The 15,451-nt window shown below is 57.8% G+C and overlaps 1 protein-coding gene across 1 annotated transcript in view; it reads left to right on the top strand.

The window, feature by feature from the left end:
• The window catches only part of BSN (bassoon presynaptic cytomatrix protein), a 168,550-nt gene extending 153,570 nt beyond the window's left edge, over positions 1 to 14,980 (top strand). The window contains exons 4-10 of the mRNA XM_006873599.1: positions 827 to 1,306; positions 1,738 to 8,397; positions 10,703 to 12,776; positions 13,090 to 13,892; positions 14,032 to 14,131; positions 14,565 to 14,696; positions 14,940 to 14,980. Of these exons, the coding sequence (XP_006873661.1) occupies positions 827 to 1,306; positions 1,738 to 8,397; positions 10,703 to 12,776; positions 13,090 to 13,892; positions 14,032 to 14,131; positions 14,565 to 14,696; positions 14,940 to 14,980 (10,290 nt within the window). The remainder of the gene's footprint in view (positions 1 to 826; positions 1,307 to 1,737; positions 8,398 to 10,702; positions 12,777 to 13,089; positions 13,893 to 14,031; positions 14,132 to 14,564; positions 14,697 to 14,939) is intronic.
• The last annotated feature ends 471 nt before the right edge of the window (positions 14,981 to 15,451 follow it).

Below are 15,451 nucleotides of genomic sequence, written 5' to 3'. Positions count from 1 at the left end.
TCCAGGGAAAGAATTGCTTGCTTTTTGGCTGCTCTGGAGGAAAATCATTGTCTCTTTTCAGTATCCATTCTCAGTTCCTTGGCAATATTTATGTGGCATATACCTTTCCCTCCTCTTGTGTTTACTGTCTTCTGTGACTGATCTGCTCTTTGATCCATACACCTGCAAAAGCCAGAGGGTGTGTAAGGTGGAAACCTGTCAGAGAAGGAAAATGAAAATATTTTCCACTAATGGTGCTGTACTGAGAACCACAAGGTTGGCAGTTCAAATTCACCAGCTGCTCCTCAGAAAACCCTATGCAGGGTCATTATGAGTTGGAACCAACTCAACTGCACTTAATAACAACAATAGAAAGTAGTAAGAATTACACACTATCAAAGGCTGAAAATTTGAGAGACCACGAAAAACAAGGCGGTCCCATGGAGTTCAGGCTCTCACAGGTTTCACCCCTATGTCTCAGGAACTGATTGGTTTAAGACACACCCTGTACTGACCTGGAGTCCTGATGTGGCACTGTGGGATAAAGCACTGGACAGCAAGGTCAGTTTGAACCACAAGGTTGGCAGTTGAAATTCACCACCTGCTCCTTGAAAACCCTATGCAGGGTCACTATGAGTTGGAATCAAGTCACGAGCACTTAACAACAATATACTGACATGGTCTTATTAACATAACAGCGAAAAACCCTATCCCTAAATGAGATTACAGGTATGGGGATGAGTATTTACAACAGTAAATTTGGGGGACACAATTCAGTTCCACACAGTCATGTAAATATTTTTTAATGCTGTATGGTATTCATCAACCTCCTCTCATTTCCTTGCAGAAAACCGAGTGGCTTTGTCTGAACTGCCAAACTAAACGATTGCTGGAGGGCAGCCTGGGAGAGCCGACCCCGCTGCCGACCCCGCTGCCGGTGCCCACCTCACAGCAGCCTCCTGTAGGGGCCCCTCAACGTGCAGCTGGACCAGCCCCTCAGAAACAGAAAGGGCCACCAGGGTTGGGCCAACCAGCAGGCCCCCTGCCCACCAAGGCCAGCCCACTTCCCACCAAGGCCAGCCCCCTGCCTGCCAAGGCCAGCCCCCAGGCCAAGCCCCTCAGGGTTTCTGAGTCCAGCAGGACCCCAAGCAGTGCCCAGGAGAAGAAGGCAGGAGGCCCAGCTAAAGCTGAGTCTGTGCCGAAGCCACCTCCAGAGACTACCCTGCCCCCTGGGACTCCTAAAGCAAAGAGTGGGGTGCGGAGGTCTGAGCCTGCCACCCCTGTCAGCAAGGCTGTCCCAGAAGCCCCCAAGGGCGGAGAGGCAGAGGTCAGTCCCATTCATATCCCAGGGACCCTAGCTCTCAGGTGGGATAGTCTAGGGAAAGTCTTGCCTCCCCTGGGGGCTGAAGATGAAGGCCTGGGGCATATCTCTTGGGGCCGCAGGGGAGGTTAGCGATGCGTAAGCACAAGGAAAGCCTGGATTCAGCTCTGCTGGATCTGGGGCCTTGGCGTTCCAGCCTGGCTCTGACTCTATTGGCTTGCTGGATGCTTTGCTCGGTCTTCCTATCATTGCATATAGTAAAGTTTCTCTTTGAGAACCTAGGGCTGCCTAGGAGCTTGCCACAAGGCCAGAAAGATGGAATGGGTGGGAAGTGGAAGTGCCCTTCTTCAGGGCCCTGGTATTGATGGGGGAAGGCTTGGCTCCCCAGTGAGCTGTTTGCCACAGGGAGTAAGTACCTGCTTCTCTCCCTGCTGCAGGAGCTTGTGGGCAAGCCTTATTCCCAGGACCTGTCGCGAAGTCCTCAGAGCCTCAGTGATACAGGCTATTCCTCTGACGGCGTCTCCAGCTCCCAGAGTGAGATCACCGGTGTTGTGCAGCAGGAGGTGGAGCAGCTCGACAGTGCAGGGGTGACAGGACCACGCCCACCCAGCCCCTCAGAGCTCCACAAGGTGGGGAGCAGCATGCGGCCCTTGCTGGAGGCCCAAGACCTGGCCCTCAGGGTTGAGCAGGCCAAGCCACTCAGTAGCAGAAATGTTGAGGAGCAGAAGCGTCGGCCACACTCCTTGTCCATCATGCCTGAGGCCTTTGACTCTGATGAGGAGTTGGAGGATATCCTCGAGGAAGAGGAGGACTCTCTTGAGTGGGGACACCAGAGGGAACATCAGGACACGGCTGAGTCCTCAGACGACTTTGGCAGTCAGCTGCGGCATGACTATGTGGAGGACAGTAGTGAGGGTGGCCTGTCCCCACTGCCACCCCAGGCCCCAGTCCGGGCAGCAGAGCTGACTGATGAGGAGTTCATGCGACGGCAGATTCTGGAGATGAGTGCCGAGGAAGACAACCTGGAGGAGGAGGAGGAAGTCACCTCTGGGCATGGCCTGGTCAAACGTAGCACCCAGAAGGGTGGCAGACCCAGAGTTGAGCCCAGTCAAGAGACAGTAGCACTCCCCAAGAGGCGCCTGGCCCACAATGCCACCACAGGCTATGAGGAGCTGCCCTCTGAGGGAGGCCCAGCTGAGGCCACTGACAGCAGTGGAGCCCTGCAGGGAGGGCTCCGCCGATTCAAGACCATTGAGCTCAATAGCACAGGCAGCTATGGCCAGGAGCTGGACCTGGGTCAAGTTCCTGACCCTGGTTTGGACCGGGAGCCTGAGCTAGAGATGGAAAGCCTAACAGGTTCACCTGAGGACCGCTCCCGTGGAGAGCATTCTTCAACCCTGCCTGCCTCCACGTCTAGCTACACGTCAGGTACCTCTCCCACTTCCCTGTCCTCACTAGAGGAGGACAGCGACAGCAGCCCTAGCCGCCGGCAGCGGCTAGAAGAAGCAAAACAGCAGCGCAAGGCCCGACACCGGTCCCATGGACCCCTGTTGCCCACCATCGAGGACTCCTCTGAGGAGGAAGAGCTGAGAGAAGAGGAGGAGCTACTTAGAGAGCAGGAGAAGATGCGGGAGGTGGAACAGCAGCGCATCCGAAGCACAGCCCGCAAGACCCGACGGGACAAGGAAGAACTGCGGGCCCAGCGGCGACGTGAACGCTCCAAGACGCCGCCCAGCAATCTGTCACCCATCGAAGATGCCTCCCCCACAGAGGAGCTGAGGCAGGCAGCAGAGATGGAGGAGCTCCACCGCTCCTCCTGCTCTGAGTACTCACCTTCACCCTCTCTTGACTCAGAGGCTGAGGCCCTGGATGGCGGCCCCTCCCGGCTTTACAAGTCTGGCAGTGAATACAACCTGCCCACCTTCATGTCTCTCTATTCACCAACTGAGATGCCCTCAGGTGGCTCCACTACGCCCAGTTCTGGCCGACCTCTCAAGAGTGCTGAGGAGGCCTATGAGGAGATGATGCGAAAGGCTGAGCTGCTTCAGCGGCAACAAGGCCAGGTCTCAGGGGGCCGGGTGGTCCCTGGTGGCCCTTCTCAGCCCACAGGCCCTCGAGGCCAGGGTTCCTTTGAATACCAGGACACCTCGGACCGTGACTATGGCAGGGCTGCTCAGCCTGTCTCAGAGGGCATGTCAGCCACCCTAGGGACAGCTGTATATGAGGAGATCCTGCAGACATCACAGAGCATTGCCCGGATGCGGCAGGCTTCCTCACGTGACCTGACCTTCATTGAGGACAAGAAGAAAGAAAAGCAGTTTCTGAATGCTGAGAGTGCGTACATGGACCCCATGAAGCAAAATGGTGGCCCTCTTACCCCCGGGACCAGCCCCACTCAACTTGCTGCCCCTATGTCCTTCTCCACCTCCACCTCCTCAGACAGTAGTGTGGGCCGAGTCATCCCTGATGTCCGTGTCACTCAGCATTTTGCAAAAGAGCCTCAGGACCCCCTCAAACTGCACAGTTCTCCTGCCTCCCCCAGCTCTGCTTCCAAGGAGGTAGGCATGCCCTTTTCCCAAGGCCCTGGGACCCCAGCAACCACAGCTGTGGCTCCCTGTCCTCCTAACCTGCCACGTGGATATATGACTCCAACCTCCCCAGCAGGCTCCGAGCGCAGCCCTTCACCATCTTCCACAGGCCACAGCTATGGACAGAGCCCAACCACTGCAAACTATGGTTCCCAAACTGAGGAGCTTCCCCAGACCCCCAGTGGCCCTGCTGCTGGTGGGCGGGCTGCCAGAGAGAAACCTCTTGTAAGTGATGGCCAGAGCAGCATTTCCCAGCCCTCCCGGGGATATCCCTACTTTATGGGCTCCAGCCCGCCCCTCTCCCCATCTTCCCCCTCAGACAGTCCCACTTTCTTACCTGGCAAGCTGGGCCCAAGGGCCACAGCAGAGTTTTCTACCCAGACACCAAGCCCAACCCCCACCTCGGACATGCTGAGAAGTCCCAGTGCCTCCACCACAACCCCCATGGTGGCCCAGGGTACACAAACACCACACCGACCCAGTATGCCTCGCCAAGTGTGGCAGAAGTCCCCTCCGGAGGCTCCCTTTATGGTCATCACTCTGGCATCAGATGCTTCCAGTCAGACCAGGATGGTCCATGCCTGCGCCTCCACCTCCCCAGTGTGCTCACCTACTGGCTCTCAGCCCACTGCCCACAGCTACAGCCAGACAACACCTCCGAGTATGGCTCAACTACCCCCAGAGCCACCTGGGCCACCAGGCCTCCCTCGAGCCCCCAGTGCTGGTTCAGATGGACCCCTGGCATTATATGGCTGGGGTGCCCTGCCTGCTGAGAACATCTCTCTATGCCGGATCTCCTCCGTCCCTGGGACATCTAGGGTCGAGCCAGGCCCCAGACCCCCTGGCAGCGCCGTGGTAGACCTTCGCACAGCTGTGAAGCCCACACCCATCATCCTGACTGACCAGGGCATGGACCTGACCTCACTTGCCGTGGAAGCAAGGAAATATGGACTTGCCCTGGATCCCATCCCAGGACGGCAGTCGACCGCTGTGCAACCCTTGGTTATCAACCTCAATGCCCAGGAGCAAACCCATGCCTTCCTTGGCACTGCCACCACCGTGAGCATTACCATGGCCTCCTCTGTGCTCATGGCTCAGTCCAAACAGCCTGTAGTCTATGGGGACCCTTTCCAGAGCCGACTTGACTTTGGTCAGGGTGCAGGTAGCCCTGTGTGCCTGGCCCAGGTAAAGCAGGTAGAGCAAGGTGTTCAAACAGCCCCATATCGAAGTGGACCCCGGGGAAGACCCAGGGAGGCCAAGTTTGCCAGATATAACCTACCCAACCAGGTAGCTCCTCTGGCTAGAAGGGACGTCTTGATCACCCAGATGGGCACTGCCCAGGGAGTTGGCCTCAAGCCAGGCCCAGTACCAGAGACTGGTGTTGATCCCCACCGGGCCTCTGCTGCAGAGCTTCGGCCACATGCTGTACCTGGTGCGAGGAAGCCACACACAGTGGTGGTGCAGGTGGGAGAGGGTGCAGCAGGCACCGTGACCACACTGCTCCCTGAGGAGGCATCTGGAGCCCTGGACCTCACCGGGATGAGGCCTGAGAGCCAGCTGGCTTGTTGCGACATGGTCTACAAGTTCCCCTTTGGCAGTAGTTGCACTGGTACCTTCCATCCTGCCCCCAGTGCACCTGAGAAGAGTGTGGCAGATGCTGCTCCACCTGGCCAAAGCAGCAGCCCCTTCTACGGTCCCCGGGACCCTGAGCTTCCTGAGCCCCCCACCTACCGGGCACAGGGAGTAATGGGGCCTGGGCCCCATGAAGAACAGAGGTCCTATCCACAGGCCCTTCCTGGCAGGTTGTACTCCTCCATGTCTGACACCAACCTGGCTGAGGCAGGCCTCAACTACCATGCCCACCGGCTTGGGCAGCTTTTCCAGGGCTCTGGTAGAGACTCTGCTGTGGACCTCAGCTCCCTGAAGCATTCCTATAGCCTGGGCTTTGCGGATGGACGCTACCTAGGGCAGGGCTTGCAGTATGGCTCCTTCACAGATCTGCGTCACCCCACAGACCTTTTGAGTCACCCACTTCCCATGAGGCGCTATAGCTCAGTGTCAAACATCTACACAGACCATAGGTATGGCCCACGGGGTGAAGCAGCTGGCTTCCAGGAGGCTAGCCTTGCCCAGTACAGTGCTACCACAGCTCGAGAAATCAGCCGTATGTGCGCTGCCCTCAACTCCATGGACCAGTATGGTGGGCGGCATGGCAGCAGTGCTGGTAGCTCTGACCTCATGCAGTACCAGCCCCAACCAGGATCTGGCCTCAGTGCCCCGCAAGGTCTGACTCCCCTCAGACCTGACCTCCTTGGGAATCCCACTTTTCCAGAAGGTCACCCGAGTCATGGGAACCTGGCTCAGTATGGGCCTACAGCTGGCCAAGGAGCAGCAGTCAGACAGCTGCTGCCATCCACAGCCACTGTTCGTGCAGCTGATGGTATGATCTACTCAACCATCAATACCCCAATTGCTGCAACACTGCCCATTACCACCCAGCCCGCATCAGTGCTGCGGCCCATGGTGCGTGGTGGCATGTACAGGCCTTATGCTTCTGGTGGAGTGACAGCTGTGCCACTAACCAGCCTGACACGCATGCCCATGATTGCCCCCCGGGTACCTCTTGGGCCCAGAGGGTTGTACCGGTATCCTGCACCAAGCAGATTCCCCACAGCTTCCAGTGTCCCACCTGCTGAGGGTCCTGTCTATTTGGGGAAACCTGCTGCTGCCAAGGTCCCAAGAGCTGGGGGCCCACCAAAGCCAGAGCTGCCAGCAGGGGCTTCAAGGGAAGAAGCCCTTTCCACAGTCACCCCTGCTGCTATCAAGGAGGCTACAGCAGTCCCAGCCCCAGTCCCACTGACTGTCCAGAAGCCTCCGGGAGATGCTGCTCCTGGGCCTGCCAGCGGGGCCCTGAGCCGGCCAGGGCATGAGAAGGAGGAAATCTCACAGGAAGAAAGGCAGCGGAAACAGCAGGAGCAGCTGCTGCAACTGGAGCGGGAACGGGTGGAGTTGGAGAAGCTGCGACAGCTGCGGCTACAGGAGGAGCTAGAGCGGGAGCGTGTGGAACTGCAGAGACACCGTGAGGAAGAGCAGCTGCTGGTGCAGCGGGAGTTGCAGGAGCTGCAGACCATCAAGCACCATGTGTTGCAGCAGCAGCAGGAGGAGCGGCAGGCTCAGTTTGCACTGCAGCGGGAGCAGCTAGCACAGCAGCGCCTGCAGCTGGAGCAGATCCAGCAGCTGCAGCAACAGCTGCAGCAGCAGCTAGAAGAGCAGAAGCATCGGCAGAAGACCCCTTTCCCTGCGGCCTGTGAGGCACCCACCCGAGGGGCTCCCCCAGCTGCCACTGAACTGGCCCAGAATGGCCAGTACTGGCCACCCATGACCCACACAGCTTTCATTGCTGTGGCAGGACCTGAGGGGCCAGGACAGCCTCGTGAACCCGTGCTGCACCGGGGTCTCCCCAGCTCTGCCTCAGATATGTCGCTACAGACTGAGGAGCAGTGGGAACCAAGCCGCAGTGGCATCAAAAAGCGGCACTCCATGCCACGCCTGCGGGATGCCTGTGAGGCAGAGTCTGCACCTGAGCCTTGCATGGTCAAGAGAATTGCAGACAGCAGTGTGCAGACAGATGATGAGGATGGAGAGGGCCGCTACCTCCTGACCCGGCGGCGCCGAACACGACGGAGTGCCGACTGCAGCGTGCAGACTGATGATGAGGACAATGCTGAGTGGGAGCAGCCAGTGCGCCGCCGCCGTTCCCGTCTTTCCCGCCACTCAGATTCAGGCTCTGACAGCAAGCACGATGCCACTGCCTCCTCATCCACCACCGCCACCGCCGCTGCGAGAGCCACGAGCAGTGTGGCCATCCAGACTATCACTGACTGCTCTGTGCAGACAGAACCTGACCAACTGCCCAGGGTCTCTCCAGCCATTCACATCACAGCTGCCACGGATCCCAAGGTGGAGATTGTCAGGTACATATCAGCACCAGAGAAGACTGGCCGTGGGGAGAGCCTAGCCTGCCAGACAGAGCCGGATGCACAGGCCCATGGTGGGGCCGGACCACAGCTGGTAGGGCCAACTGCCATTAGCCCTTACCTGCCTGGCATCCAGATTGTCACCCCAGGGCCGTTGGGCAGATTTGAAAAAAAGAAGCCGGATCCTCTGGAGATTGGGTACCAGGCACACCTGCCCCCTGAATCCCTCTCACAGCTCATGAGTCGCCAGCCTCCTAAATCCCCCCAGGTCCTCTACTCACCAGTCTCGCCCCTGTCCCCACACCGGCTCCTGGACACCTCCTTTGCCTCTAGTGAGAGGCTGAACAAGGCTCATGTGAGTCCCCAGAAGCACTTCACGGCTGACAGCGCTCTCCGCCAGCAGACGCTGCCTCGCCCCATGAAGACCCTGCAGCGGTCCCTGTCTGACCCTAAGCCCCTCAGCCCCACCGCCGAGGAGTCTGCCAAAGAGAGGTTCTCCCTCTACCAGCACCAGGGGGGGCTGGGTAGCCAGGTATGGGCACAGGGGCTGGTCCAGGGTGGGACAGGGATGAATGCCTAGCTTGGGAGTCCTCCCAGGGAGGGGCTTCTTTTGGGGTGGGGGTAGAGTCATCTCAGCTCCAGAGGCCCAGGGGAGGGAGGCAAGGAATGGGTCCTTCTCCATGCAATCTGGTGGATCCCACAGCCTAGCAAGGACAGTCTGGGCATATGCAAGTACACACAGAGGTCCCTTCTGACACCTTGTTGATAACTTCATCCTTTCCCTAGCACTGCCCCTTCACTACCCACACCTAACACAAAGGTCCCATGGGCTGGCCATGCTGACTGCCTCCTGCTTCAGGCCTCTTCAGCTCTCAACTTCAGGCTGGGCCCTCCCACTCTAAACCTTGCCTGTGGCTAGCTCCTGGAAAAATCAGTAGTACAGTCATGGTTGTGAGGCTCCCTACTTCCCAGCTCTGGCCTGGCTTCCACTGCCCCACTGAGAGCCCAAACCCCTTGACCTAGCACATCGCAACCTAGCTGGCTGAAGCTTCTTCTGTGTCTCATCTTGTTCCCTGCTCCTACCTAGCCCTCAATAAGTTTGTTTGCACACCTATCTGCTTTCAAAGACAGGGGCTCCTGGAGCATAAACTTGTCTATATTTGTGGCCTTAGTTGTCAATGATATCCTGGGACTTTATGAGGTGGACTGACTGGGACTGCAGTAGAGGTAAGAATCAGGGGGCTGTAAGGGCCTGACACCAAGGACTTTGGGTATCAGGCTGGAGGAGAGTGGGCTTTTCCTGAAGACCTTGAGAGCTTCTGGAGGTTTTAGGCAAGTGAGACAGGATAAGGTGGTTATTTTAAATAGAAAGTCTCCTGGACAGGCTATATAGGCTGGTGACCTGAAGGAAGCCATCATTGCAGTGACCCTGGGGAGAGGAGGCAGGAATCACAGGCATTACGAGGTTTGCTTGCCCGTCTTCTGGATGTGATGCAGAGAAGAGAGAGAGGTCCTTGGGGTAGGGTTGCAGAGATGATAAGCAGGGATGTTGAAGGGCCCCTGGTATGTGCAGGCCAGGTAGAGCTGGGGATAGAACAGGAGTCTGGGCAGGCAGAGGGGCAGGTCAGGGAGGCACAGTGGTCTTGCTTGGCTTCAGGCTAGGGTAGGGCACAGGTCCTGTGGACTGGACATGCTGTGGCCAAGCCACAAAGGCCACAATGGACACTCATGGGTATGTGGCCAAAATAAGATAAATCACAGAGTAAAAAACTCAAGGTAAATTTATTCAATTAAAGACCTACCCTATTTTCTGAGATCGGGGCTACACTATCTTTTTCTTTTATGATATATGGGGATAGTAGGTGGGAAGTTTGTATGTAGTTTCTTCGCAGGGTAAAAGGTTAGAAGGCCAATGTCCATCCCCTGTGTATTTTGGGTGGTTCATGAAACCCAAAAGCCTGGGGCATTTGGAGAAAGCTAGGATCAAGAGGCAAAATGTGGACCCAGGATGAACTTTCAGGCAATGTGGAGCATCTGGGGTAGGTGAGGAGGGTCCCACAGAGGGCCTTGAGCAGGAAGACATGCAGATAGAACTAATGCTGGAAAGGACCTTCTGGTGGCCCCAGAGAGTAATGTCGGAGTGAGCTGACATGGACAAGGAGAGAGCTGGGAGCTGAGTCAAGAGCTCAGACCAGAGGGTTTGGCAAAGTGGGGTGGTGCTGGATAAGGAGGGTAGGCAAGCAACATAGCAATATGTCACTTTAGCGAGGAGTTTAGGAGACACAAGATGTGGCTTGCCACAACTGACATGCAATCAGCATGTGACCCTTTACATGTTCCTCTGGGAGCTTGCTGAGCCCACTCAAACCCACTCCATTCCTCCTGTCCATGGCCCTCCTTCACCCTTGGTCCCCACTAGCTGCCAGGACCCAAACCCAAAGCAAGACCTATACTCTCTTCACTTCAGTGGGAGATGGAGGATGGCAGGCCTCAAGATTCTCAGGGGTTCTCAGAGCCACATGTTGAACACTTCAGTGTGCCAGGCCAGTACTGGTCCAGCACAGAGGGGAATCTGCCTCGTTCCTATTCTCCCATTGCTCAGAGTGTTTGGAAGGAGGAGGCCTGTCAAATGATTGCAGGCCTTCCCTCAGTGGCAATGGGTTTGTAAAGACCAGTGGGTGGGGAGGGCAGGCATACAGACTACCTGGTGAATCAAGGTACTGATACAACGGGGCCTGGCCCCTGCCCCAGTGCAAGCCTGGGCTCTTCCTCCCCACATCCTGCTAAGCCACCCACACCTTGGATCTCAGTGCTGCCCGCCCTTCCCTCTGTCTCAGGTGTCGGCGCTGCCACCCAACGGCCTGGTCCGCAAGGTGAAGCGGACACTGCCCAGCCCCCCTCCAGAGGAGGCTCACCTGCCCCTGGCCAGTCAGGCCACCCCACAGCTGTATGCGGCCAGCCTGTTGCAGCGTGGGCTGGCGGCACCCACCGCCATCCCTGCCACTAAAGCTAGCCTGCTCCGGGAGCTGGACCGGGACCTGCGGCTGGTGGAGCATGAGTCCACCAAGCTGCGCAAGAAGCAGGCAGAGCTAGATGAGGAAGAGAAGGAGATCGACGCCAAGCTTAAGTACCTGGAACTGGGCATAACGCAACGCAAAGAGTCTCTGGCAAAGGATCGGAGTGGCCGAGACTACCCTCCCTTGCGTGGCCTTGGTGAGCATCGAGACTACCTGTCAGACAGCGAGCTCAACCAGCTGCGTCTCCAGGGCTGCACCACTCCTGGTGGCCAATATGCAGACTTCCCTGTAGCTGCTGTTCCTGCCACCCCCTCTGGCCCCACTACCTTCCCGCAGTCCCGGTTCCCATCTCCAGCATCACAGTACTCTGCAGGCACTGGTGAGCCAAGTCAAAATGGATATCCAGCCCACCAGACACCCACCTACCCTGGTCCTAGCACATACCCAACACCCGCCTATCCTCCTGGCACCAGTTACCCAGCAGAGCCTGGGCTACTGAGCCAACAAGCTTTCCGTCCCACAGGCCACTATACAGCCCAAACACCCGTACCAACCACACAAAGTACCCATTTCCCTGTCCCAGCTGACAGCCGGTCCCCCCACCAGAAGCCACGCCAGACATCACTAGCTGACTTGGAGCAGAAGGTGCCCACCAACTATGAGGTGATTCCCAGCCCTGTCGTGGCCATGTCGTCAGCCCCCTCTGACACCAGCTACAGTGGCCCAGCAGTGAGCAGCAGCTATGAGCAGGGTAAGGCCCCTGAGCTTCCCCGGGCCAGTGAGCGTAGCAGTGTGAGCCAGAGCCCAGCCCCCACCTATCCCTCTGACTCACACTACACCAGCCTGGAGCAGAACGTTCCTCGGAACTATGTGATGATCGATGACATCAGTGAGCTGACCAAGGACAGTGCCTCCACTGCTCCTGAAACCCAGCGCCTGGAGTCCCTGGGGCCAGGTGGCAGTGGACGTCCAGGGAAGGAAACTGGAGAGACAGGTGTCCTAGAGGGTCCTGCATTGCCTTGCTGTTATGCCAGAGGGGAGGAGGAATCTGAGGAGGATGCATATGACCCTCGAGGGAAGGGTGGCTACCACCGAAGCATGGAGAGCAACGGTCGGCCAACCAGCACCCACTACTATAGTGACAGTGACTACAGACATGGAGCTAGAGCAGACAAGTATGGTTCTAGCCCTATGGGGCCCAAGCATCCCTCCAAGAGCATGGCCCCAGCTGCCGTCTCCTCCAAGCGCAGCAAGCACCGAAAGCAGGGCATGGAACAAAAGATCTCCAAGTTCTCCCCTATCGAAGAGGCCAAGGATGTAGAGTCAGACCTGGCCTCCTACCCTCCATCTGCAGTCAGCAGCAGCCTAGGCTCTCGAGGCAGGAAGTTTCAGGATGAAATCACCTATGGACTCAAGAAAAACGTGTATGAGCAGCAGAGATATTATGCGGTGTCCAGTCGGGACTCAGCCGAGGAAGATGACCGCATGTACAGTGGAAGCAGCAGGTCCCGGGTGGCTTCTGGGTACAGTGGGGAGAAGCTATCCAGTCATGACTTCAGTGGCCGCACTAAAGGGTATGAGCGGGAACGGGAGGCTGTGGAGCGGCTTCAAAAAGCAGGCCCCAAGCCCTCCTCCCTGAGCATGGCCCATGGCCGGGCACGGCCCCCCATGAGGAGCCAAGCCTCAGAGGAGGAGAGCCCTGTAAGTCCCTTAGGGCGGCCCCGCCCCGCCGGGGGACCCCTCCCTTCTGGGGATACCTGCCCACAGTTCTGCAACAGCCACTCCATGCCTGATGTCCAGGAGCATGTCAAAGATGGACCACGGACCCACACATACAAGCGTGAGGAGGGCTACATCCTGGATGACTCCCACTGCGTGGTTTCCGACAGCGAAGGTAATGGCAGCTGGGGGTGATTTCTGTGGATGCTCAGCACCTGGGGGACCTTCCAGACTGTGGGGTCCTGGGCCCCAAGATGTTCCTTCAGGGCCTGGCCTGATGCCTCACCCAGTGGACCCTGTTGCAGACTGCCCTCCTTGCCTGCCCACTTGCACTCCTGGCCCTTGGTTGTTGGAGGGTGGGCTCAGGCTCCAGTGCTCTGCTTGTGTCTGTGGTGCCCACTCTCTGGTTTCCCTGCATGGCTTCAGCTGGGCCTCCCCCCTGCGGCCAGCCCCAGGGGTTGATGATGTTCTATTTTTGGTCTCTGAAGCTTATCACCTGGGCCAGGAGGAGACAGACTGGTTTGATAAACCCCGGGATGCCCGCTCTGACCGGTTCAGGCACCATGGGGGCCATGCAGTCTCCTCCTCCCAGAAGCGAGGCCCTGCCAGGCACAGCTACCATGACTACGATGAGCCTCCTGAAGAGGGCCTGTGGCCACATGATGAGGGTGGCCCAAGCCGCCATACCTCAAACAAGGAACACCGGCACCACAGTGACCATGGGCGGCACTCAGGTCGCCACGTTGCAGAGGAGCCAGGCCGGCGTGCTGCCAAACCTCACGTCCGGGACCCAGGTCGCCATGAAGCCCGGCCCCACACTCAGCCTGGCCCTGGCCCAACTATGCAGAAGAAGGGTCAGTCTGGGTACCCCAGCTCTGCTGAATACTCACAGCCATCTCGTGCTCAGTCAGTGTACCATCATGCCTCTGACAGCAAGAAGGGCTCCCGGCAGGCCCACTCTGGGCCCCTCTCTGCAGCGCAGCCAAAGCCAGAACCCCAGCCACAGCCACAAGGTCGGCAGGCACCTCCAGGGTCACAGCAGTCCCACCTGCCACTCTCCAGGCAGGGGCCCTCAGCGACAGCATCACGCCAATCACAGCAGCAGCAGCAGCAGCAGCAGCAGCAGCAGCAGCAGCAACAGCAGCAGCCTTCCCAGCAGGCCCCATCGCAAGCTCGGCTGCAGCAGCAGGGCCAGACAGCCGCCCGGGGTCAGGTCCCTGCTGCCAGCCAGACAGCAGGGAAACCTCAGCCAGGGCCCACAACAACCTCTGGTCCCCAGCCAGCAGGGACAGTAAGTAGGACCCTGGTGCACACGGTATAGGAGGGGGTCTGAAGCATGGATCCTATCCAAGTAGACTAATTCCTTAGCTCTAGGCCGAGTAGGATAAGAGTCAACAGGTGGCATCTCAGCTGTGGATTCTGTGTTACAGCCCCGGGCAGAACAGGCAAACGGCTCTAAAGCGACAGCCAAAGCACCCCAGCAAGGGAAGCCACCTCAGGCCCAGCCACCTCCAGGACCTGGACCTGCAGGTGAGTCCAACCCTTGATGCCTTTGACTGTGGGCTGCCCTCCCAACTCCATTGTTCCTTGCATTTCCCCCACTGTTATTCTTCATTGCTTCTTGAGAAGGTGTCCAGTGGGCTGCAGACCTCCCCAAAAGAAAACTAGCATGGGATTAGAATTCTAGAACATAGTCAACAGAATCACCAGTTCTGGGGCTGTAGAGCCCAGGGAGCTCCTTTCCCTCTCCTGTTTTCCTCTCTCCTCCACTCCTCTGCCTTATCCTCTCTGTCTTTTCCTTCACCTTCCTCATCCTCCTCTTTTTCACCTTCTCTTCTGGTTCTTTCTTTGTCTCTTTATTCCTCCATCCTCTTCTTACTCTCTCACCTCACAAGATTCCCTCATGGCTGCTTTCCCACTGAGACCCTGCATGGTTCCTGATGGTGGTTTCTTTCCCCCTTAGGCATGAAGGCTGGAGCCAGGCCTGGTGGGACCCCAGGGGCTCCTGCCGGCCAACCAGGTACCGAAGGGGAGAGCGTATTCTCCAAGATCCTCCCTGGTGGGGCAGCAGAGCAAGCCGGCAAGCTGACGGAAGGTGTGCACTGCCAAGGATCAAGTCCATGTGGGCAGCTGCTCTTGTGGAGGTTGGGTCATAGGGATGATTCCAGGCTCAGTCACCTAGCTGTGGACCAGCCTGAGGGCCCAACTGCTGCTGCTTGTGGGCCTCAAGCAGCCCCTTGCCCCTCAGCTGAGCGTGGCGTTGCTATGCCAGATGGCCCTGACTAGGAGAGGGTCTGGCCCAATTTCCTGATGTCTCTCTTCTCTTTCTATGTCACAGCTGTCTCTGCTTTTGGCAAAAAGTTTTCCTCCTTCTGGTGACCGTGCCCAGCCGGGTGAGTATGATGGCCCTGACCTGGCCCCTCCTGGGGAAGGCTTGAGGTGCTGCTGTGCAGGCTATAAATCCCAAGAGGTCCTTTGGGCGTTGTCTGGACCTTAGCCAGTCATGGAGCCAGAGACACAGTGAGACACAGTGATGTCTTTCACAAGTGTCAAAGGAAGATGACAAGGAGGGACCCAGTGTGAAGCTGGCTCGTTAGAGATCCCAGTAAAAAGTAGCTAGGGCAACATTCCCTATCCTTCCCTGCTGCCTCCTTAAACACAGTCCCTGCAGAGCTGGCTCCCACAGCTCCAGGATGGCAGTGAGTTGTCTTAAGGCCCTCTGGGATGGGGTTTCTCCGTAATCTTTCTTTGTAAATGCTCCACAGGCTTTTGAAGAGAGGGCTGAAGGTGATATCATTGCTGTGGAAAAATCTCTGGAGTCCGAGGCCTGGGCACAGCTCTGGACTCTGC

This window comes from Chrysochloris asiatica, unplaced genomic scaffold (assembly GCF_000296735.1).
Source record: "Chrysochloris asiatica unplaced genomic scaffold, ChrAsi1.0 scaffold00246, whole genome shotgun sequence".
Classification (NCBI taxonomy): Eukaryota; Metazoa; Chordata; class Mammalia; order Afrosoricida; family Chrysochloridae; genus Chrysochloris; species Chrysochloris asiatica.
Note: the sequence above shows the minus strand (reverse complement) of the source record. Positions and strands in the feature narration are given on the sequence as shown.